We start from the raw sequence: 25,050 nt of genomic DNA, 5'->3' as shown, positions 1-25,050 counted from the left end.
AATCCTCAACAGAGTAAAAAAAAATACGCTTGATTACAGGAAACAGAGTCAGAGGGGGAGGTGATAGGAGGGGAGAAGAGCTACACGAAGCCGGATAGGGGAGATGAGGACTTGAAGAAAATGAAAAATAAATAGACTCAGTGAGCGGTGAGAAGGAACGAAAACAGGACACACAGAGAAAGGAGGAACTACATTATTTGTAGATGTCTCAGCATTGTGTAGAAGTTGAATGCCTGGGTGGAGCGACAAAGTTTGGTACAATTATTTGACATGGAGTTGACCCCTCACAGGAAATCTGTGCCATTTGGTGGGCGCTTTTATCCACCAACGCCTCACAGTGGCTTCATTTTTAGCATGGTGGCCCCCTGAGGGATGACCTTCTGCACCCACTGTGCTTTTTGGCAGACGTCATGTTTGTATTAAATGAGATTAAACTATTGGACACACACACAGCCGCACACTGATGTTTTGTTGTGGGGGAGAAGATAAAATATTAACAGTTTTTAGAGAACAGCTGGCGCTTGAATAAGGAGTGTGCCTCTTAATAGCTTGTTTGGTCTACAGCAATGTTGATGAGGAGCAGGTGCTGGAGGTAATGATTCTCTTAGGGGATATTTTGACTTCAGTTATTAATACATTCATGCTTTGCATTTATGTGTGTGTGAGAGAGCTGGGTGATGCATGGCACTTCATCAGAAATCATACCTAGATAAGATATTTCCAGGCTTCCTGAAAGCCTTTCAACTATTTTTGACAATTTGGTTCATCAAACGTCATGAGACTGCTAGCTTACTGTTACATCCCAGTATTAGGGATGGGGAGGGTGGGTTCCTGTTAAGATTCAATAAGAAATGGTTCAGTGCTTCCACATCATTATCTTTTATGCTGAACAATTCCCTTATCAATTATTTACATCATGCTGGAGCTGCTGGTCGAACCTAACGTCGACTAGCCTGCCTCAGCTATCTTAGCTTAGCGGTTAAAAAAAACCGGTTTCTGCTTGACGTTTTACTTTAGAAGCGCTGAACACAAAGAAATGTTCATTACTGTCTCACACCAGATTCCTATTCAATACAGCCAACATATTATACATCTCCTAATGGACAAAAAGCCATAGGCCTACAGAAAAAATAGCGCTAGCTCGATGCTAACGTAAATGGGAAATTGCATTGATATGCTAGCAGTTAGCATTTCTCGATACAACTTAGGCTTTACCACAGAATTTTTCATCACAGACATATCACAATAACTCTTTGTAAATTATGAGAACGCTGAATGCCAAAATACCAACAGGCAACACAGAAGAAAAGTTATGTTCAGGCCCATGGCTGACTTATGGCAAGCTCAGTGTTCTAAACAACTCGTTGCTATAACCACTTCAAGACACTAGATGGCCTACTTCAGTCAAAAAAACATCAAAAACAGTACATTGTCGCGTGATATACAGAAAACATGTAAAACAGACTTCTTTACAGAGAAAATTTACAGGAGTAATTGATAAGAGAATCAAGCAGAATCAATCAGGGAATTGCTATCAATGAATTCAGATCAATACCCAGCCCTACCCATCAAAAGAGCTGCAGAACAAAGAGAAAGCTTTGTTAAGTTCAAGACTGTAAGAAAGTTTAAATTAACAAAGTGCGATATAGAGATTCTGGTTAGATTGGCCGCCCAGAGGCTACCGTACACAGAGTGAGCAGTCTGGGTTAAAATTTCTACCGTGTAGCCTTAACCACGTTGTTTCCCACTCTCTCTTTCCAAATTTAGTTTCCTACCACTATCCAGCAACTGTCCTGTCCTCTCACTCAAACATGAAAGTACTCCCCTTCATACAGACCAAGCATATCTAAAGTAAGGTGACCATATTCTGAAAACCCAAAAAGTGGAACAGCCTACTGGGCCCCTTGGAAATACTGCAAAAATACCAAAAGATACTCAAAAGACAAGGTAGCTTCAAAAAACAGAAACTGTATACTTTGTCCCCTGTAAATTTTGGTACTGGAAGAAATAAGCAACAATGTCAGCTTTTCATCACTGTATCAGGTGTTTCAGCCTTTACCTGGTGCACATCTTTAGCTTTCAGAATGATTTTCATAATGAAATCAAAGACAATATCTAGCCACCTAATGTTTAACTGTTACCTTCTTTGAAATTTTTGATTATATGTGATGGTGTTTCACCCACTAACAGAGTGGGCAACAGTTTGTAAGCTGATTAAAACCTGTTTGTTTTGCCATCATAAGGCAACATTGCTGCAGCCAACTCGTCTGACTGTGTCACATGGTGTGGCGAGCTGGGGGTTGAGTACATGGTCTGTAGTCTTAGATGTTTACAATCAGAAACACTCTGTGGCTTCGGATTAAAAATGTTGTTTCATGTGGTGACAACTTGCCCAATAATCAGGCATTTCAAACAGCTCTGACGTTTTTATGTTAATGTTGAAAACTCCCAGTGTTACGCATTCTGTTTCCACTTTAACAACATATTCTTACAAAAGTAAGACAAAACTAAATGTCAGAATAAAAAACACTTGTGAACACCTTAAAATCTGTGAAGTACTCCGTGATTACAGGCCTGTCTTGGGCAAGTAGGTGGCAACATATCAACAAAGCTCATGAAAGTTCGGCTCAGTCAGCACATCCAACAGGACGAATGTCCAAGTGTTCACCACAAGAAAGAGCTGGCCGTCGGCCAAACCAGTGCTCTTTGAAAATGAAGAAACAGACCCTAAAACTAATCGTAAATTACGTTAACTTTGATGCAGCTGCTTAATCCTCACTGTGTATCATGATGTGAGCCATAAATTAGGTCTGAATGATGTCTAATAACACATCAAAGCCTGATCATTTCTGACTTTTATCTTTACTCTCTGGAAATTTCTCCATGCGTACCATGTAATACAACAAATAAAACATTATTGAGAAGATGCAGAGAGAGATTTAGGAGCAGAGTGGTGGAGAACGAAGGAGAGATGGAGGAGGATTGATGGGAGAACTGTTAAAGCTTTCACTCAGAGGCGCCAGCATGACGTAGTGCCTCTCGCATTCCTGAGTTATTACTTAAAGATGTCTGCTCATCATTGCTTCTCCCGCTCTCATGCTCTCTCAGTGTTGCGTCTCACTCCGGGCGAGTCGCTTGCGGCGTATTTCCACCGCAGAGAGCGGTTAAAGGAAATCCCTGTCAGTTCATTAGAGTAGTCGTTGCATTTCAGGAAAAAAAAACTAGGACAAACATGACGTGGAGCTCAGCAGCACTGAACGGAAAACACAGAAATACGTTACGATGGCTGCTTTTCATCCTGAAGTTTGAGGCGCTTTGAACCCAGAGATTAGATTAGATTAGATTAGATTTAAATTATGGTGCCATTGATTAAACAATGTAAACTAAGTTTTTCTCATGATGGTGTGATGGTGCTGCAGGAAGCTGATGCATGATTATTCAGGGCTGAGGAATCCAGTCTGGCAAAGTCCTGGGTTCTGATGGGAACCGAGCCGGTTAGAATAGGCTTTCTGTCTGAGTGGATACACACTCACACACACACACACATAACACACACTGTTCCACATTCAAAAGCTACTGAGCAAGAGGAAAGTAAGAAGAGAGGAGAGATTTTTACAGAGGAAGTGAGACGTAATCTATGAATTATATATACACACTGAGACTATGATTTCATTCAGGGGGGAGCCCACACACACAACCCCCCTCCCTCTTTCTCACAGCTCTTACAGGCCTCCTTTTATCTCTGATGAACATAAACTTTGACAGCTTTAATTGCCTCTTTCATCACAGTGTTTTCACCCTCTTGTTCTCTCTGTGGTCACAGGTGGAGGAGGAAAGCGTAAAGGGAGGAGCAAGAAATGGAAGGAGATCCTTCGCTTCCCCCACATAAGCCAGTGCACTGAGCTGGGAAACAGCATAGGTATGTGTGTTTCTTTGATCGCCCAGTTATCTGCAGGTGTGTAAAAGAGTTTGTGCTTTAACATGTGTGAGTGTGTGTGTTTTATCTCTGCAGATAGGGACTATGTCAGCATCTGTGAGAAACAGCCTATTGGACGGCTCCTCTTTCGTCTTTACTGTGACACAAAAATCAAACTGCAGCGATGCATCCAGCTACTGGACGCAATGGTACACATACACACACACACACACCTCTCATATACACACTTTTTTCCATTCCTGTATTATGTCAAACTAATTTACAAGACTCTTAGTTGTTGGTTCACGCACACTTCAGAAAGTGGCCCTGCCAAACTTAGTGTTTCCCTTCTTGAGTGCTGCACAAGTACAGAGTGTAGCGCCCCAAAGTAATTACCCCGTAGTTAGCTAACTACAGGTTACGTTTGTAAAATAACACCTAACCCAACCAAGGAACATAAACTGTGGGTAGTAAAACAGCTCAGTGTAACAGCTTAGCCTAGTGATAGTGAGTCTGCGGTCCTCTTGATGTGGTCTCGGGAAGTGAAGACTTCTGCAACGGCAGCTAAAATTTTACAATGAGGCGTTATATACGACAGATCTTATTGGTTAACCTCACCCTGAAATAAGGAACAAAACAAAGTTAAGATAGGCAAACATTTGAGAAAAGCAAATTAGCGTTTATTGCTCAACAGCATTTAATGAGAGCTAATTAGCCTGTTAGCACCACAAGCCTTAGCGCTTAAAAAAACTCTTTTAGAGAGGCTTTTATTTAAAATGATTCCCAGATGAAAACTATAAAGGTTTGTTGATCAAATATCAAGTATTCAGTCTCACCTAGACTAGCTGAAAGAATCTTTTCGAGGTGTTAAAAAGAGAGTTTGGGAAACAGCTAGGGAGGGCTAGCACATGATTGAGTTATGAGCAGTTGGGGATTTGTTTTCTTGCTCAAGGGCATCTCAGAAGTGCCTAGGAAGTGACCCGGCAACTCTCAGAAATATCACCTCAATGTCCAAACTTGTTCTGTAACAGGACATGAACCTGGCATGTTCTTAAGCCAGTGTGTTCAGCTGCTACTGTTCCAGCTACCGTCACCAAGAGATGAGGAAATTAGGGATTGTTTTTAAGAAGATGGTGAATCCGTTTCTTCTTGCCAAAAGCATTTGTGCTTCTAAATAACAAACAAAAATAATTTGTGATCAAAATTAGAAATCGGACTATGAGCTTTGTTACCACAAGATTGGACTATTGGAGTGCATGTAAACATCTTAGTCAGACCGAAATTGTTAGAAATAAATAGGGTCACTGAGCTCATACAGCCTAGGGCTAAAACACCATGGTTCATTCTTACATAAAAACATAAAGACCTACAGCTGCATTCATCTCCACCATTGTGACTAGAATGAAGCTTTCTCCTTTGATTAAACGAAACTAGTCAAAAAAGGACACAGCGCCGCCTCGAGTTAGTTTCTCTTTCTGCACATGTATGAAGACAAGACCAGACCTCCGCTGTGGCTTTACAACCAAGCTATGACCTGAGTCGGACTGCTGTGTGCGTGGAAACATACTGACTGTTATCTCATCAAGAAAAACAGATGCATGAGTTAAAAGAAGGCTCATGTAAGAGTGGAAGTGTTTTTCAAGTTCTGAGTTAAAGTCAATAAGTTTAGGTTTGAGCATCGTCTTGCAGTTAAAAACTCAAAAATCGCTTCTTGGGAACATTTCTATCTTTTGGAAATAACCAAAGCTCCATTCATTTTATCAACTCTGATAAAAATAAAATAAATAAAGACAGTATTTTTATTTAAGAATAATAACAGTAAACATTTTATATGTAGGATGGGGAAACTTTCTGCTCTGTAAGTTTAACTGTGTGGGTCATAGATGTGTTTTCACCGATAGAGGTTAGAACTTGTCTGATGTGACTTTCGTGCTGTGCAACAATGTGAATTTGCATTTTTGACAACCAGCCCCTGATGGATGATGAGATACGAGATTGGTGAAATTTGTTAGTCAAAACATTTTGTCCATTAAAAAGTAAACAAGTCTAAGAAAGGTTTTGTACAGCACAGCTTCAGACCTCTCGTTATGAGCAGTTGGGGGAAACGTCCCTCTTTCTTGGCTGAAGTCAGCTCTAGAAAACACCCATCCCCTTTTTTCACAGCACTTTCATTACGGTGTAGCCTGAAAGTACCCGAGTGCTGCTGGGTCATGCAGCCGAAGGAGACAATTAAACTGAGTAGTGATTATTCAACAGCCAGACCCCCCCTCCCTTCCACCCGGCTCGTCGCCCCCCCTTTCCAATCTTTCTCTCCACGTCTAGACGAATACCTCCCACATGACACATTTAAGTCTTTATCTATGCCCAGAATATCTTTGGGGGCATGTGACGGAGCAGAAAGGACAGCATTGTTTCCCACACCACCCCCTTCCAATCCCAACACCCCCTCCTCGTCTCCCCTCCTCACCCCTGCCTTCAGCCAGCCGGCCCAAAAAGTGACCGAAAATCACCCACACACGTTCATCCCAAACACATGTTGGCGCTAATTCTATGATCCATGTGACGGAGTGTAAGGCCACACTCAGCGTTGAGCTTTAACTCCCTGCTCTGCTGACAATAAACCAGGCTGGGGCTGATCACAGGCGGGCAGGTGCTTTATTTCCAGTGATTAGATAAGATGTGAGTCCTGGGAAGCTCAGGGAAACTTCTTCCAAACTTGTTTTTTAAACTTTGTTTATATTTCCTAGAGGAAAAAAGGTGCAGTGCCTCACACCTCAATCAAGGAAATTAGAGGGACAGGAAAATTATTTGTTGTGTGCGTGGAGAACTAATAAGGTTAGGCTTTGACACAAGGAGGAACAGGGAGTGTGTGTGTGTGTGTGTGTGTGTGTGTGTGTGTGTGTGTTGTTCACCATGTACAACAGAGGAAGGAATGTGCTTAGGGGTTCAAGTGGTTCTTCTTACATCATGAGAAGGTGTGTGTGTGTGTGTGTGTGTGTGTGTGTGTGTGTGTGTGTGTGTGTGTGTGTGTGTGTGTGTGTGTGTGTGTGTGTGTGTGTGTGTGTGTGTGTGTGCACGCACAGTTCAGAGTGGATGTGTGCAGGATCCCCGTTGCTTCCAAAAGGCTAAAAGGGCGTCTTCTTTTACCCTTTGGCTGACCCCCCGCCGGCAAAGGGTGGGATTCAGACAGCTCATCTACTTTGTGTGTGTGTGTGTGTGTGTGTGTGTGTGTGTGTGTGTGTGTGTGTGTGTGTGTGTGTGTGTGTGTGTGTGTGTGTGTGTATGATTCCTTTGCAGCCTCTCATAACAAAGCCTAAGTTAATCAACACTTGGCAGACGTCACTCTTTGTTTTACAGTCATAAAAATACAAACCTTTATCTTTGCACACGTGTGTGTGTGTTTGGGCGCTTGCGTGTGTGTGTGTGTGTGCGTGTGCGTGCATATTTTGGGCTTCTTTAGGCTTTGTCCTGTACAGTCTGTGAGGCTGTGACTTTTTAAAGCCCCTGTTTCCTTTATCTCCCAGCTTATGTGTGTGTATATGTATTGTATCTGTATGTTAGTGTGTGTGTGTGTGTGTTTTGTAGTGGAAAGCTGGTGACGCTTGTGTGACACACTGTGACACTCCAGGACCTCAAGGAATCCCACCGTGTTTACTGTGCGGTTTCCAAGCAACTCAGGACCATGTTGGAAAAAGGCCACTGACAGAAAGAGTAGAGCCAGCGTGCAGCCCGGGCGCCATGTTGCTCCCCCGCCCCCCTCCTTCCCCTCCCGCACTTTCTCGCTACCTCCTCTCGGTTTTTCTGACAAGTTAAAAGTGCTGGATATGAAATGCGTTAGAGCACTGCTCATGCCTTTGCCTTTGAGAGATGTCCAATATGTCCGGTGTGTAACGGCCAAACCTGTTTGTGTTGACGTATGCTCAAACACGGAGCCAGGAGCGGCATATGTGTGTGTGTGTTTGAGCATGTGTTTGTGTGTGTGTGGTACAGTGACAGAGAGTGAGAGGTGTGTGTGTCCACGTCATCATGACACAGCATCAAAAAGATAAGACACAGGTTTTGTTTCTTCTTAGTGGCGGATACAGAGTTTCAAATCTGTGTCACTCGGATGGATGTAGTTGTAAGTTACACGGCGTTTATCTCTTCACTCATTCTGCTGTAATTCTGTAGTTTTAAAATGCTGATTTATTTATTTTTTTAAGCAATTTCCCCTCTGGATTAATGAAATATTCCTTATTCTAATTCTGATCTGATTAAGGTGACATTCTGTAGTTTTATTTAAGGATTGATTTTACTTATTATTAATAATTTTAGCCCCTTCCAAATATTTTCTCTCCTTATTTTTAAGTTCTCCAGGCTCATTGTTTTGAACGCCACATTTCCTTTTTGAAGAGTTGTTCTTTAACTCTGGGTATGGTAATGATGAATCAAACTCCACTCAACTTAATTTATAAAGCACTTTCAAAACAACCACATCTGAAACAAAGTTCTTCACATAAAAAAACAATACAACATTGGTAAAATTACATTAAACAATGGTGTCAGCGCTAAAATGATTGTATTGTTCTTAAAAAATAATTTTAAACAATAAAAACAATTTCTTAAAATTAAAAAAAAAAACTGTAAAACACTAAAAGCTGAAGGTGGGTTAAAAGTCAAGGATTAAAAATGGGTTTGGGGAGGAGAAGAGAGGATAGAAGGTCAAAGGCATGCTGCTGAAGCCAGTGTTATGTGTAAACAAACGTATGTGTAAACAGACGTATGTGCAGACGTTCTCCTCTCCTAATGGATTCTCCTTCTCCATCCTCAGATGTTTTGATCCTGTGGCTGTGGCTCAGCCCAGGAAACAGATTAATTAATACTGATGGGCTCTTTAAATAGCAGCCTCTGCCATCAGTGACATGTCATGTGAAAAAGCGCTGTGAGTGGTCAGGAGACTATGGACAGCACTTTACAAACAGACTGTACCATGTACTATTATATAAGCTGTGGTGGCGAAGTATGTACCTCCATCCCTTCAGCCAAAGTATCGATACTCCTGCTGCTCAGTCACATTATTCCTGCAGTTTAAGTACTGGAGTGCTTGGCTTTTAATTAAAACTACTTGAGTAAAAATGTATTTTCTTGCTGTACGAATTTAGAGCGAAAGTAACGAGTTAGAATAACATTGTTAATATGCGGTGGAGTCAAACGTATAAAATTTGTCTTTCAAATGTTGTGTACAAAAGCTTTTAAGCTTCCCCAAGTGCTCAGGGTGCGGTCGCACTGGCCATCTGTATAATCACGCTTCAACCCTTAAGTCCAATTTGTTTGGCCAACGTGACCACAAGTGTACCATGACACATTTGCAGTACACTTCACGCACGAGCACGAGCACAAGCAGGCGAACGCAACGAGGGTATCATGTTCAATCCATGTCATATAACCACTGCAGCAATCGTATTAAAAAACAGTAGCAGGGTTGTTAGAGGGCTGAGTCGAAACGAAATGGCTTAACAAAGGCCAAAAAGTAACTAAAGTCATAGCCTGACACTGACTGATATATTTCAGCAAGTCTCCTTAAAATCCCTTTAAGTTCTTGTTCTGTGTTTGGAACGGACATGTGTATGCACATGTAGAGGTTTGAAAATCTGCTCTCACACAGTCTGAACATCCAGCATTGTTACTCTATAACCATGTTTGAATAAGGGAAAGGATATACCCTCTCTTTAAGTACCAGAGCAGGTTTAATTTGTCCACCACTGTATAAATGACAGGGTAATTTCTGGGGTAGAAAAATTAAGGATAACTCTAAGTGAAAATATTTGCTGTGAATGTGAATGTGAATACGGAGTTGGAGAAAAGGTACCATTAAATTCAACCTTAAAAATCTGTACAAGAAGTAGTATTATTTTAGACAGTGGCATAACTATGTTTGAAGACAATAACTATGGGTCAAAACATACCCAGCCCCTAATTGCTGTAGTGAAACTTCAGTATGGTTGTTTAGGATTCACCTTTTTTTGCCAGAAGTGATAATATTAGGAAGACAAGGTGGTTACACACACATCATTATGTCTCTGTCCTGGTTGATTGGTCTGGAAATGACGTGTCAGTCACAGGTGGCCCATCACAGAGAGCAGCACCCTTACCCCATATGACTTATAAATTGGGTCATAGGCATCATGTTTTTGTTTTTTTGAAAGACTTCAGATTAATAATTTGAACCATAAACTTGGCTGAAAAAAAATGTCCTCGTTCTGAAAGACATTCTTATTTAATGTTTAGGAAGACTACGAGGTGACACCTGATGAACAAAGGAAAAGCAGAGGGGACCAGATCATCAAGACTTTTCTCTTAACACAAGTAAGATTCTTTGTTTCATATACTTTAAATCTTAATCAGATGTAGTCGATTTTAATGCATGCATTGCACATTGCAGTGTTGAATTAGGTTATACATTAACTCTTTTCTGTCCTCTGAGAAGTAATGTGTGTTTCTCTTCAGTTTGATGTGGTGTGTAATAAAAAGTGATGCAGTGTTGCATACGTGCAGATATGTCACAGTGTGTGTTTACATGTGTTAATGCAGTCACCTCATCATGTCGACATAGTGGAGGTTTTTGCAGACCAGTGCAGAGAGAACCTCGAGCTCAGTCCATGTAAGGAAATCTTCAGCAACTGCCGCAAGTGAGTCCACTCTGTGTTTATTCTGACTTCCTCTCACCTGTCTGCTGGATGCTCACCTGTACTCTCTGTACCTGCTCCCTGTTGCCTTTTTTTTCTAGATGTTATGTAAGAAAAACAGCAGATACTTTAGCAGAACGTTAGCTAGCATCATTTGATAGCTGCCCTAACTGAGCTTGGTGTTTTGTTTTATGTGTGTGTGTGTGTGTGTGTGTGTGTGTGTGTGTGTGTGTGTGTGTGTGTGTGTGTGTGTGTGTGTGTGTGTGTGTGTGTGTGTGTGTGTGTGTGTGTGTGTGTGTGTGTGTGTGTGTTTGTGTGTGTGTGTGTGTGTGTGTGTGGGTGCAGGGCTGTCCATGACTACCTGAGTGGAGCTCCGTTCTCTGACTACCAGAACAGCATGTACTTTGACCGATTCCTGCAGTGGAAGGTGCTGGAGAGGTACGAAAATAAATCCTTTTTTTTGTTGGAGCTTGTTCTGTTCTGATTTAAATCATGTTATCTGCTCTAACTTCTGTCAGAAATGGTCTCAGCTGGGAATTCAGCAACCTCAAAAACTGCTCTACACCCTTTTTACTTTCTAGTTTTGCAAAAATGTAGTGTAATTATAAAAAAAAAATTGACCTATTTTCCAGTAAGAGACACTGACTTAGGTGGCCATGGCACACCATTACACGTTAATGAAGTTCAAACTGCTGTATCTCTGCTCAACACAGTCATTGATCTTTTAATTTAGTGTCATACATTTGTTTTACTTAAAAAAAAAAACAAAAAAAAATACATAAAGCTGTTTGTAGTGGCAACTTAATGCCAACAAAAGTCCTCTTGCCACTACTTGCAGGACTAGAAGTTTTGGATCAACTTGGATGTTACTTCTGGGTAATGGAAAGATGAAAAGGAGGCAAAATGTTAGAGGTGTCCCAGTCCGATATTAATATCGGATATCGGTCCGATATCAGCAAAAAAACAAATATCGGTATCGTATCGGAATGCATCTAAAATCTCCGATATAATCAGTCCATTCCAGACTCCGCTCCTGCTGTTTTTATTTGATTTATTTAGGTTATTTTCTGGGTCTTCTTATTTATTCTTTATTTTATTCAATTACTAGTATCTTTTATGTTTAATGTTAAAATTTCTGTTACCCATTGGTTAATAATGAATGGGTCAGTTTTTCCTCATACCTACTGTTGCTGATTACTGTTCTTTGTTTGAATAATATCTCTTAATCAAGCCTTTTCTAACATGACAGACATACTACAAAATAAGTAATAAAAGTATGCATGTTTAATGCTGATATCGTATCGGATTAATATCGGTATCGGCCAATCCTCAATGCTGCAGTATCGGTATTGTATCGGAAGTGAAAATGTAATATCGGGACATCCCTACAAAATGTCAATAAAAAGGAAAAAAAGTTGCATGTTACAAATTGACACCATCGCGTTTACTTGGAGAAATCTTTCAGATATGATCAACGACTAAAACTGTAACGGTCAGAAAACTGTCGCTCCTCGTCCTGCTTGATAGAAAGCCTTTTAACCACAGCTGATCTCCTCTTCACCTGAACCCCACATGACCTTTTTTACGACAATAAACTGCACTTTGTGGCAGCAGAAAAAATAGTGAAACACATAAACAGCACTCACTCACTGCTAAAAATACATTTCAATACCTAAAGAACAAACTTTATATTACTCTTTAAATTCCAAAGCAAAACATATTAATTATTAATGGAAATACAGGAAATTATGATTTTATTTTAACCTGCTGTCCTCTATGGCTCTAACACCCTTCATTGGATCTTTAGGCAGTAATAGATTAATAAATAAACTAACAAACAAACCGACAACAAAAGGTATCCGTTTTGTCACAGTGTTTTATAGTACCTTGTTGTTTGCTGTTAAAATAAGTTAAACTTTCAAAGGTAAGATGTTTAAATTTGTTTTCAGATGCTTTAGTAAAAACAAGAGCGCAGCAGTTTAGAAATGATGAGTTAATCTCACTGACTGCAAAACAAATCTACCTTTTGGTACAAATAAAGTTACCTGAACCAACTCCAATTGAAATAAAAGTTGTGATAAAGGATTCAAGCACTACTCTGATTTACCAGTGTGTTTAGCTTATTTATTGTGATTATCTTCAGATTATAGTCAGTAATACGCTCAAATGAAAGATGCATTATGTTTCATCTTTAACTGCACAGATAAGAGTTATAATTACGATTATGACATTAATTGACAAAGGAGAAACTTGATGTTACGGAATCAAACTTCACTTCAGAGACACACAGACGAGTCTGATGGCTGCAGACAGGAGCATATTTTATGCAGAGTGCATCTCAGAGTCAGCTGGAAGTAAACAGCAGGCTTTCAGAGCAGCTTTCAGAGCTGCACTGATTGTATCCGTGTCTGGAAAGTGAAATTGCTTACAAGAGGCCCCACCCTCTGTACAGGAAACAGACTCAGGATGGTATTGAATTCTGCAGATAATATCTCCGTCCTAATCAATACTACATGAGCATCTATTAATGGGATCTGCTGTCTCTGTCTTCTGTCAGGCAACCAATCACGAAGGACACGTTCAGACAGTACCGAGTGCTGGGGAAGGGAGGATTCGGAGAGGTAACCCAACGGTTTGTGATGGTTGTTAGAAGTGACTATGTTTGAAGACTTGTGAGATAACCTTTATGCTTTTCTTCCCAGGTGTGTGCCTGCCAGGTTCGAGCCACAGGAAAGATGTATGCCTGCAAGAAGCTGGAGAAGAAAAGGATAAAGAAGAGAAAAGGGGAGTCCATGGCTCTCAACGAGAAGCAGATTTTAGAGAAAGTCAACAGCAGATTTGTTGTGAGTAAACTTAACAAATAATTGTGCTGAACAGTACATGAGATTTTTATTTTCTATGACCAAATTACTGAATGTCTTCTTCAGGTGAGCTTAGCATATGCATACGAGACCAAAGACGCTCTGTGTCTGGTGCTGACTATCATGAATGGTGGAGACCTGAAGTTTCACATCTACAACATGGGAACGCCGGGCTTTGATAAGGACAGGGTCCAGTTTTACGCTGCTCAGATCTGCTGTGGGCTCGAGCATTTGCACAGGGAATCCATCGTCTACAGGTAACACACTGATATACACTGTAAGATGTAACTCAGATCTAATCAGTTTGCAGCCTTTGCAGAGCTTACACAAAAAAAATGTTGTTTCACTGTTTGAGATATTTCTCTACTGGTATAAGTCTGTTAACTGGTCAAACTGTTTGAAAACAACATGAAGTGCAATGTAATCTGAATTTTGCACAGTGCGTTTGCATCAGGAAGCTATCATCAAAGAATACACTCTTTATTTTTTCACATTCAGTGGTTTTCCTTATTTTTAGCGCTGAATCAGTATAAAACCACTGATCAGAGACAGAGAGATCACTGTCTTACAGTACAAACACTTTGAGGTCAGCACTGACTCATATTTGTAACAGAGCCTCTGGTTGGTGCAAAGTTTGCAACACAGCCTCTTATTTTTCCATTGATTTGACACAAGTTGGAAGAAGGAGGCAAAGTGGATAACTAAAAAGATTTTTAAAAGATCGGTTGGTGCTTGCAGATCCAAAAAGATGAAAGGGGGGTGGTTGAAATGTCATAAATTTGCTGAATCACATCTTTGAGGTTGAAGTGTTGATGCAAGTTTGACTGTTTTTTTCACTCCTTGTGTTAATTGTAGGGATTTGAAACCAGAGAATATTCTACTGGATGACAATGGTGAGTTTTGAAAATGGTATCATCTCTGATTTTAAGTAATAGCTTTGCATGGCATTTGAATTTTTATTATTTTAAGTAATAAGGAAATTATTTTTCTAACTGTGGGATGAAGTTGCTGCTACATGGAGTATAAAGGTAGGGTTTTGCAGGAATTCTTGTTAGTTATTAGTAAACACAACATTCAAACTGGGCTTGTCCTCTTGGATCAGAGTCAGCAGCAGCGTTAACACACCCATTAGCCCAGCAACCACCTGTCGCATCGCGTTTCTGCGTGAGAGAGACTCGAGAGCTGTGCACCTGACTTAGCATGTTAGCACAAGCTATTAGGTATTTGACACATACCTGGTTAGCAGAAAGCCAACTTGTGTCTCTCTTCATCTCGTGCTGCTCTCCAAGTTCCCAAAAGTGAGTGAAAGTCAAGACAGGCTTCAACCTCCTTTACGAGAAAGCTTTATCTTTCCTGTGTTTGTTTTCACTTTGGCTGTGTTTTCTTTCTCCGCTCAGGATAGCTTCTTCCACTTGCTAATTAACACAAAAAGTTACCTGTGCACTGGGAGTGCTGTGATTGGCTGATGTAACCACACTTACTCTCTGCCCAGAAACGTCCCAATACAACCAAAACAGAGGAGATGGTTGAGTCAGACACAGATACTAACACACATGAGTAGAAACCCATAGGAGACGATTCAGCAGAATTATTCCTGTAAAAGTTGTTTTTTTTATTTTTTTTCGGAAAATCCTGCAAACTCTACCTTTGATAATAAAGCAATGATGTAGCAAACAAAGCGTGACATGGGGAGTTGAAGTTACTTAAGCTGAGTGGTTGATGTTAAATTTCAGGAGTTTTCTCAAACATACCATGTAGATGTTCTTTCAAAGAGAAAACTAGACTTATGTTTGTGTATTGTATAAGAGTTTATTTCATAATAAAGCAAAATAATGTGTGCACAAGATCGAACACTAACTTTTGCAAGACTCCGTGCTGCCTCATTAATCAATAAACCTTCAACAGTTTGTTTATAACGTGTTTCTTGTGTGCAGGACACATTCGTATCTCTGACCTGGGTCTGGCCATCAAAGTGCCTGAAGGAGAGCTCATCAGAGGCCGGGTGGGGACCGTGGGCTACATGGGTGAGAGACACTTTAACCAATCCTCCATCCCAGACCGTAAAACTGACAGGTCAGATCATTTTAAGGTGACCATGTTTTTCTTCCTGTCCAGCTCCTGAGGTGATAAACAATGAGAAGTACGCAATGAGTCCTGACTGGTGGGGGCTGGGCTGCCTCGTGTACGAGATGACTGCGGGACGATCGCCCTTCCGCGCCCGCAAAGAGCGAGTGAAGCGGGAGGAGGTGGAGAGGAGGGTGCAGGAGGAGGAGGAGGAGTACAACGACAAGTTTACAGAGGACACAAAGGCCATCTGTAGAATGGTGAGTGTTTGATAGAGAAATAAAAAAGGTGTGTGGAGGGAGAGATGGAGGAACGATGAATAATTTCATGACTCATCTCTGCTGCTGCTCACCCAGCTGCTGACCAAAGACCCTAAGCAGAGGCTGGGGTGCCGGGCGGACGGAGGAGCGGGCGTTAAAGCCCACTCGTTCTTCAAAAACATCAACTTCAAGAGGCTGGAGGCTGGAATAGTGGATCCTCCCTTTGTGCCTGATGTGAGTAATTTATACTCCTGAAAATCAATCCCACTGCAAAAACATGCTCTGAAGCTCTTCTGTACTTTTCACTCCTTTTCTTTGAGCCTTTGTTCAAACTGAAACACGTAAAATCTGCTTCTGCAGGAAGAATGTGTGTTGGAGAATAGCGAGTACATTTCCATGATTGTAAATTAACTGCTAAGATAAACTTGTCTGCTCTTCCCCCCTCTTTTCCCATCCCTTATCGTGGCGGTCGCTGCCCTCTCCCAGCCTCGGGCAGTGTACTGTAAGGATGTTTTGGACATCGAGCAGTTCTCCACAGTCAAGGGAGTCAATTTGGACCAAACTGACAATGACTTCTACTCCAAATTTGCTACAGGCAGTGTTTCCATCCCATGGCAGAATGAGGTAAGTGTGTGCACTCAATATGACATTTTTAAACGCCCGGTGCAGATTGTTAAACTGCTGGAAGAACTCGCTCACCAGAGTTCACCAAACCTGCTCTACTTTCTCCCCTAATTTCATCTCTTTTTCTCTCCATCCCTCTCTTTTTTTCCCCTTACTCCTTTCTTATTCTTTCACTTCATCTCCCCTCATTTTTTCTTCTTCCTTCACTTCTTTCATCTCCTCTCCCCTGTTTTCATTATATGTGATGTATTGTCTTTTTTTTCTCTCCTTTCCATCCTCATGATCTACTTTCCTCTCGTATGTCATTTTCGCTCATTTAACTTGATCTTTCAATCTTCCATCACTTCTTTCTCTCCTTGGCTTTCCTTGTCTTTGTGCTATGCGTCTCCGTTTCTCTTTCCTTCTCTCCTTTTCTTTGCATTTTTCTCTTCCCCTCCTTTGTTTTCCTATCATTTCTTTTCCCCTCAATCTTTCACTTATGTCATCTCTTTTTTTCACTTTTATGTTGTTTCTTACCCTTTCCCTTCATCTTCTCCTGCTCTACTTTTTTCCACTCTGCACCTCATCTTTCTCTCATATTATCTCCCTTTCTTTCCATTTTTTCCCTTTTATCCTTACTGCTTCCTTTACTCTCAAATAATCACCACATTATCTTCTCTTGTGTAATTTCTTCTGTTCCTTTGTCTTTCTTTCTCATCCAGATGATAGAGACTGAGTGCTTCAGAGATTTGAATGTGTTTGGGCCTCAAGGGATGAGACCTCCGGATCTGGACTGGAATCAGCCGCCAGAGCCGCCCAAACGCAGCTTGCTGGACAGGATCTTCAGGAGGCATGTAAGTAACACAAACCCACACAAACAGTAACAAATGAATAAAAACAAACCCTCTAACATCTCCTCCTCTCTATCCTGCTGTAGCACCCTGAGGTGTCTATTTCCCACAGCCGCGTGCAGTCTTCCAGTGTAAACTCTGTGGACTCCATGTCCAACTCTGCCCCCTAGTGGCACAGTGACAGTGTGGGAGCCACACACACACAAAGGGAAGGAACTCCACGGGGGCTTCCCCGTTGCTGATTGGTTCACAGCCGGGGCCTGAGCAGCAGCCGGAGACAGCCTGTCTAACAGCCTAAATGGTCAGCCCATGGGAGGGAGGGGGTGACCATGCCCTGACTAAGACCCCGGGCATTTGTAGTGGGATGGTCAATGTTGCAGAGACATTTGAAAATATTTGGACAAACTTTACTTACCCTCAGGATCGTTGGACTACAGAGCAGAGCCACTGATGTTGAAGAAAACAGGAACGGATAGACAACAAGCTAATATTCAGGGGATCCACTGTAAAATAAAGACCACCACAGGGAATAGAAGATGGGGTCTTGGTGATTTTTTTTTTTCTGACAAGGATTTTTTCCCACTCATTTTCAGTCCTTTTTACTTCCTAACCTGTATCTTATTCTACTTTCATTTCACCTGTACATCTGAAATCCCTGCAAGTGTCCACAACACCTCTTCTATCTTATTCTTTCTCTGTATTTCCACCTCCCATACCTCAGATCACTCCCAAACATTCAGAACAATTCACCTCAACAACCTCAACACATGATGTACATTGCCTTGCGAACACTCAGGCCAAAGATTACAGCTTAGTTTTGTGATACTATTGTCATGTTGATTTCTTGGTTGTTGTTTTTTTTAAGGTTTTCCGCTGTTTAGAACCACATGAAGGTCCGAGTGTGTGAGCCTTTCTCTAAATATGAGCCTGCAGACATATCATACTGCTTAAAACACACACACAGTCCACACAACCAGATAGACATGCACAGACAGAATTGTGAGAATTGTGTTGTGTTATCATTGCATGGAAAAGTGTAAGTATGGACAGCTGTATCCCTTTTGCTTCTGCATACCTCATTCCACCATCATTACCATTGTATACAGACTCCCAGTCTCCCAGTCTCCCTCCGTTTACAGTGTCACTTTATATTTGACATTATGTGGAGTTTGGAAAACATTTAATATGCTGTACAGAACCAGAAAATTCTTTTTTTTCACTCAGTTTAACCACACAGCCCCCGCTCACCATGTTGACATGATGGACAGTTTCCTCCTGGGAGTTGGACGCCAAAATGCTGCAACAGTGTTGTACTGCTGTGTTCAAGGTTTGAAAAGCTGATTAGAGTCAGACGCTTATTTTAAAGCTAGAAAAGCAATCAGCAACTGAAGGAGAGAGACGACAGAGACATTTGTTTACATTTGTAGTTAAGAGTGAAATTAGTTATCTTACTCGGAGCCAAGCTAACAGTGACGCTTGCCTACAGTGTAGTTAGCTCACAGTAAAGTTAGCTTAAAGTAATACTACTGTTGTAGCTTTTCTGACTTTAATCTTTTTCAACATAGTTTACAACCCTCATTATGTTCAAGGTTTAACCCTGAATACAGCTTTTGTGCGTCAATGCATTTCAAACTTCCTAAAAGGAGTAACCCTTCGCTAACCACAATATAAGCCAGTTGAACAGTAAAGCTAGCTTTGCACTGGTTTTGATTTTCACTACCTGTTGTCATTTCACAGAAGAAGTAGTACAATAAGAACAATTTCTCAGGTTGTTACACATCAGAGATGGAGATTAGTCGGGCCATTCCAGAAGTGGAGTGTATTTTCCGTCCCGTCCATGAAGTTTCAAAAACTCACAGAGCTTTTTGAGGAAACTATTTGAGCCTTAAAGAAAGAAAGTTTTGTTTTTTTATTGTCCCACCCGCTTAAAAAACAGAGCATACAGCTACTGTAACAAATAAAATATGTTATTTTTGGGCTTTTCATGCCTTTAGGACAGTGGATAGAGTAGGAAACAGAGTGAGAGTGACATGTAGAAAACAGGCCACATGTTGAACTTGGGCCACCTGCTCGAGGGTGAACCTCATGGTGCATGACCTAGACCACTAGGCCATCTGTGCCCCTTTTAACTTGAATTTGTTAACTTGTCTCAAGTTATTGCTAAAAGTATTTGTCTGATAACAAACATTGAAAATGATAGTAAACATGCCTCAAAGTTTATTCTGACAATAAGCCTGTAACTGTTACTTAAACAACTAAAGCAATAAAGGACAAATGTGGAGCAGAAATTACATCATCAAGCAATATGCTAACAGCATGGCTACACCAAAGTTAGTCCTCTTGTCTATTTTTGTTACATTTTGTCTTAATTTAGTGGATCAGTCAAACTGACTGATTTTTATCTGAATAAAACAATTTAGTTTCAAGATTTAACATCTTCATTTGGACAGGTTTGAACTTTGTCTGCTAGCATAGCTGTGAGCCCTGCTAGCATGTACCACTGAGAAAAAGCGAGAACATTTACATTGATTTGCAACACTGTCACATGATTTAATGATTCTGTTTTTTTCACCGCAGGTTCAACCCTGTTACCATTAGATTTTGTCAAACTAATCTAAATTTGGTCTTAGTGCACTGTACTTTAAATGTTTTGAATATGTGCTCAGTGTTTTTGAAGAAATGATGGAAATACATTGCTAGGCAGGAAAGTTTTCCAAAGTTGCTTAACTTGATACAAGTCAAGAGCTGAAATTGGCGAAAGAAGTGGTAAATTTTTCAAACTTGTGAATGGCTAAATTGTTCTCCAACTGTGGACTGACCCTGTTGCAAAAACAGCAATAACACCATATCAGCCTTTGAGCTTCAAACATCAGCATCCAACCACTCCCTCGCTAACATTACCATGCTAGCTAACAGTTATTTTAAGTAGTGAGTACAGCTGAAGCAGTTTGTTAACAGGATTTTCACGCCTTCAACACAGCAGTATGACATCACAACAAACCTTTAGCTTCTCACCTGGATGTGGGGTAAAGTGGCTGCCATGTGAACATAGTGAATGGAGGAGAGGGGAACACATGCACTCAGCCTGACTTACAAGTTGCACAATTTTAAATGCTGTCATGCTGTTTCTTCACCAAATGAAAATGTTTTTACCTCCTTCCATTAAGGCACATTATTGTATTGATATCGTCAGACACCTCTTGTTTTCTATATCCCAAACTGAAGTGGTCTTGTTCTCCCTGTATGCCTTTTCCATTCAAGAGATACTGCTGCATTGTTGTCTCATGTACAGTTTTTTCTATTTCGTCCCCTTTACACTTACTCTTAATACACTCTTCAAAATGCCTCACATACCTAAAGGGTCTTCCTGAACAATAATCAAAGACACAGGGTATGGAAGGTGGATCTTTTCTGAATTTAATCCAGTCCACAGAAAGGAGGAGAGGAAGACGTCAGAGGATCTCCACATAGTTGTGGCCTTCTCACGGCAGCACAGCCAATTTAACAGGAGCTCAATCTCCTCTACTTCATTTCCAAGAATGTGATATTCTCCCTCTCTGAGTTGGTAAAAGCTGGTCCGTGCAGCAAATTTTAGCGTCCTCACAAATCTCACGCAAAGCCTGTTATTTTTTCATTCTCTGCGTACTTGATATGAGTAAGAAAAATAAATCTGAATCAGACTGAAGTGCCTCCTTGTTAGTACGATCTCCCAGACAATACCCACACAGACATCAGCACTTTGTTTATTCTCTGACTGTCATGCTCTGTTTGTTTTCCTGGGGAACGCGTCAACACACAAACACAGACTCACACAGTTTGTTGAAAGTGAAATGAAGGGAAAGATGATAAATGATGCAGAGGAGAGTGTTGATTAGGGGAATTCTCTGTCTTAATGTGATGTACAGAAAAATGCTGAGTGCATGTGAAAGCCAGACCCACTGTGTCCTTCAAGTTCCAATAAACTCTGTGCTATAGTTTGAGTACTCCCCAGTGTGTCCGTCTCTTTATTTACTCGTCTCCAGAGCAACCACAGAACATTCTTCCTCTGCATTCAAATACATGGAAATGATTCGAAAGACTTTCTCCAGCCCCAAGCTATTGAATTTACTCATGAGCATGGGACAGTAGACCACAAACACTTGCTATCAGTAGAAATATATGTCTTATAACATGGTGCAAGAAACTGAGATTTCCTGGGGATAAGTGAGAGAGAAAGAAACACTTAGTTTTAGAGCCTTTTGGTGAGTCAAAGTTAACATAAGCAGGTTTTAGAGAGATTTGAATTTCATTATCGACAGTCATGTTTACACTTAGGGACAGTGTAACATTTATGTACTCCTGTATTTTTTACGGTTTGGTCTTTAAGGAACACCAGGTGATATAATGTAAGGGATAGTGAAATGTTATCCCTTAATTTCAGGAGAAGTTTATCAAATCAAAGGGTGTTTACACATTCTCTGTGATTTTGACCCCATTTTTTTTCATTCATAGCAGTGTTTCCCCAAACTTTTTTTTTTCCAGCGACCCATTTTTTGGAGGAACAAGCCACGGCTACCCAATCCAAAATGTGTCCAAGCTGTAAATTGATTGACAGCATAAATTTGCAAAGATAAAAGAAAAGGTGCTTTAATGATTTTGTACCAGCTAACAGGCCTAAGAGACATATTTGACAAATGCATTACAACTTTGTTGGGCTTCCACTCTGAAAATACTTGCAATTTTACTGTGACGGGTTGGACTGCTTGCTTCTCAGAATTGTATCCCAGTCATGTGTTCGAGATGAGAGAGCAACACATGTACTGAGTGCAGCCTCCAGTCTGTTTCTGTATTTTGTCTTTATTTTTGTGACAACTCCAATTTGTATTTGTTTTAATGAGCCTGTCCAAGTCAAGTTTCTGTCAGTCGTGACAGGCAAGAAAAAAATCAGTTCCTTTCTATTTAATGTGGTTGTGAAAGAGATAAGAAGCAAAATACCAGACTTAGGATAAGATAGTCAGATGGGATGCTCATCCAAAATGAAGTAAAGGCATCTGTTCATGTCTCTTTGACGTCACTGCACAACTGTAACAAGCTCTGTTTCTGCAGCTGGTGCCTGTCCAAGATCCAACAGTGACTTTTGACTTTCAAAGTCAAACGGGTTTTGAATCTGACTTCAGATCTTTCTTTTTGAAACGAGCAATCAAAGTTATCAATAGGTCAGCTTTTTGTGTGATAGTGACACAGTGACAGTGTTTTCCTCTAAGTGCTGTATAACAGTAGGAAAGATACGGTGGCTTGGCTTTAGCTGTTTGAGCTCATGGCTTCAGACTGTTTTAAAGCAGTTACATTTTTCCAGTTACAGTAAACATTGTGGCGATGTCCCTTAATGATGAAAATATAACCAGATATGACAGTATGAGGAGCCTATCATCAGTGGACAAATTGGCAAAGGGAGACTTCCTCTGGTTTAGGAACAAATGAATTTCATGTGAACATTCTAGAAACTAATTTGGCGACCCATTAAAAATCTCTGGTGACCCACCTTTGGGTCAGGACCCAGACTTCGGGAATGACTGATTTATAGGACAAATCACACTCAATAAGGTCCAATGTTCTAATGTTACTGATGATACATTAGACTGAATACTTCCATTCAGAGCAAACAAAGCTTTATACCCCAAAACTGACCATTCCTATAGTAATTTGTTACTGAAACAAAATGCCACTAATACAGTGTTTTACTGTGACTGACTGAATTCATGGCCAAAAGACAGCAGAATGAGACTTTTCATCCATTAACACTTTTTAAAGGGTCTGCAGGGATTTTCGTTACTTGTTAGTAAACACCAACTTAAACTAGGCTCCTCCTCCTTGGCTCAATGCCAGCAACAGACAGTGCATGCCCACTGTCCCCGACTATGACTAGGTGAACACATTCACTTGCCCATCAACCACCTTTAGCATCACATTTCTACAAGTGATTTAAGGGCCGTTCACCTGACTTGGCATGTAAGCACAAGCTAATCATCAGTATTGGACACATACCTGGTTAGCAGAAAGCCAATTCCCGCCGCTCTTTGTTCTGTACTGTTCTCCAAGTGCCCAAAAGCAAGTGAAAGTCGAGCCAAGCTTCACCCTCTTTGAATAAAAAGCTTTATCTGTTTGGCAGCCAGTCAGGAGTGGTTGGCTAAGGTAACCATGCTTACTCTCTGCCCTCAAACATCCCGATACAACCAAAACATTAACATACAGGCTGAGGAGGGGGTTTAAGGCAGACACAGACACTGATACACATGTATAGACGCCTGTAGGACACAATTGAGCAGGATTATTCCATTATTTTTTAGAAAAATCCTGCAGACTCTACCTTTAAGCGTATACAGACAAGATCATCAAAGTGACAAAAGGTACATCTTTGTCTACAACGGATGCCACTGTCAGCACACTAAAACACTTAAAACACTACCTACACCTAATGAATGAGACTGTCAGGTAAATATACTCACCTATTATCATATTGTGTGTGAGTGTGTTTGATACTGTTATTACTTCATGTCTCAAAGATCTGGACATGGGCACATCAGAGTTAAACTTACCATATAAAACAGTGTATTTGTTAATCAGGTCAATAATACCTCTGACAGGTGGTATTCTGGGGTGACACACCTGTGTTTACAACTGTAGATTTAAACTAGAGTTCAGTTGGAGGATGATATGACAACAAAAGCTGTGGACATAAACTTCTAAAACTGATGTTTCTGTAATAAAGATTGCCCCTTCAGGTAAACTCAGCTACATGCTAAAATTTGTCTTAGCATCATTATAACAAACAAACCCCTGGCCTGTAAATCAACTGTACACATCCACATGTAGAAATATTCTTGTGTCTGGGGATCCAAAGCTGACTTCCTACAGAAAGGCACTCACTTTCTCAGGGACACTTTTTTGGAGAGATTGTTGAAACTTTAAACCAGTCCAGGATCAGCATCAGAGAAATGCCAGAGGACTGCAGCTCATTAAAGCATAATGCTGCTCTCGTCAAATAGGGAGTCATTAGAAACAGGCATATGACCCACTTAGGCTCCTGATTTTTTGTCTCTGAAAAAAAAGAGGCGTGGGCCTGTGGTCTGTGCACTGTGGATGAGTAATGGGTCGGATAGTACTAGGTCTGTGTGTTCTCATATTTAATGAGGGAACTCACCTTGCAGAAGGCCAGAGAGTAATGCAAGGTTGCAGGTTAAGGTAACTTCAGTGTTTCTTTGGGAGTTATTCAATCTGTCCCTGTTTTTTTTTCTGTGAGCAGCTCAGTTCACTTATCAGATGGCCTGCTGCTCTCTGCTCATGTTCAGTGTTGACTCTGAGTGCGTGTCTGACACACACCTCACTGAGGCAATATTGCTATTAGATAGTTTGGATTTTGGTTGGACACAGTAGGCAAGGTCATGAAAACATGTGAGCAGCTTGATAAAACATGTTATTAACTGATCGTAGTGTGCTGTGTGACGCTAAAGGAAACCTTTCGGAAAAACTAGCAGAGTGTGACTCAACATCATTGACAGAAACAGTCAAGCAGAGTCATGAAGCTGATGTTTGGATGTTGGTATTATGAAATGTGATGTGTTTGACAAGTCTAACCGCAGTGGAAAAAGTGACCGGGCTGCTTTTGAACAATATTAAACCCTCAATGATTTTTTTCAAGCTTTACTCCTCTGCCAAGCTCTGTTTTCTGTTATATCCATCTTAATGCATTAAAGGTGATATGTGTAGTAACTTTAGCATTATGCAGAACAGACTTGGTAAAAGTAGAATATGACATTTATAATTGTGTTAAATAACTTTATTTGCAAGAAA

The 25,050-nt window shown here is 40.7% G+C and overlaps 1 protein-coding gene across 1 annotated transcript in view; it reads left to right on the top strand.

Annotated features, from left to right (window-relative positions):
* grk5l (G protein-coupled receptor kinase 5 like) overlaps positions 1-21,183 on the top strand; it is a 39,748-nt gene extending 18,565 nt beyond the window's left edge. Inside the window, exons 2-16 of the mRNA XM_074669969.1 lie at positions 3,824-3,919; positions 4,013-4,125; positions 10,184-10,261; positions 10,487-10,584; positions 10,927-11,019; positions 13,139-13,202; positions 13,284-13,424; positions 13,509-13,699; positions 14,298-14,335; positions 15,377-15,466; positions 15,558-15,766; positions 15,863-16,000; positions 16,253-16,390; positions 17,092-17,223; positions 17,307-21,183. Coding sequence (XP_074526070.1) covers positions 3,824-3,919; positions 4,013-4,125; positions 10,184-10,261; positions 10,487-10,584; positions 10,927-11,019; positions 13,139-13,202; positions 13,284-13,424; positions 13,509-13,699; positions 14,298-14,335; positions 15,377-15,466; positions 15,558-15,766; positions 15,863-16,000; positions 16,253-16,390; positions 17,092-17,223; positions 17,307-17,390 — 1,703 coding nt within the window. The 3' untranslated portion in view covers positions 17,391-21,183. The remainder of the gene's footprint in view (positions 1-3,823; positions 3,920-4,012; positions 4,126-10,183; positions 10,262-10,486; positions 10,585-10,926; positions 11,020-13,138; positions 13,203-13,283; positions 13,425-13,508; positions 13,700-14,297; positions 14,336-15,376; positions 15,467-15,557; positions 15,767-15,862; positions 16,001-16,252; positions 16,391-17,091; positions 17,224-17,306) is intronic.
* Positions 21,184-25,050: the final 3,867 nt, after the last annotated feature.

Source organism: Halichoeres trimaculatus, unplaced genomic scaffold, assembly GCF_033239565.1.
Source record: "Halichoeres trimaculatus isolate MK-OKI-2021-1 unplaced genomic scaffold, fHalTri1.1 fHalTri1_scaffold_5, whole genome shotgun sequence".
Taxonomy (NCBI): Eukaryota; Metazoa; Chordata; class Actinopteri; order Labriformes; family Labridae; genus Halichoeres; species Halichoeres trimaculatus.
The sequence above is the reverse complement of the archived record's forward strand: the minus strand, read 5'-3'. Positions and strand labels throughout refer to the sequence as shown.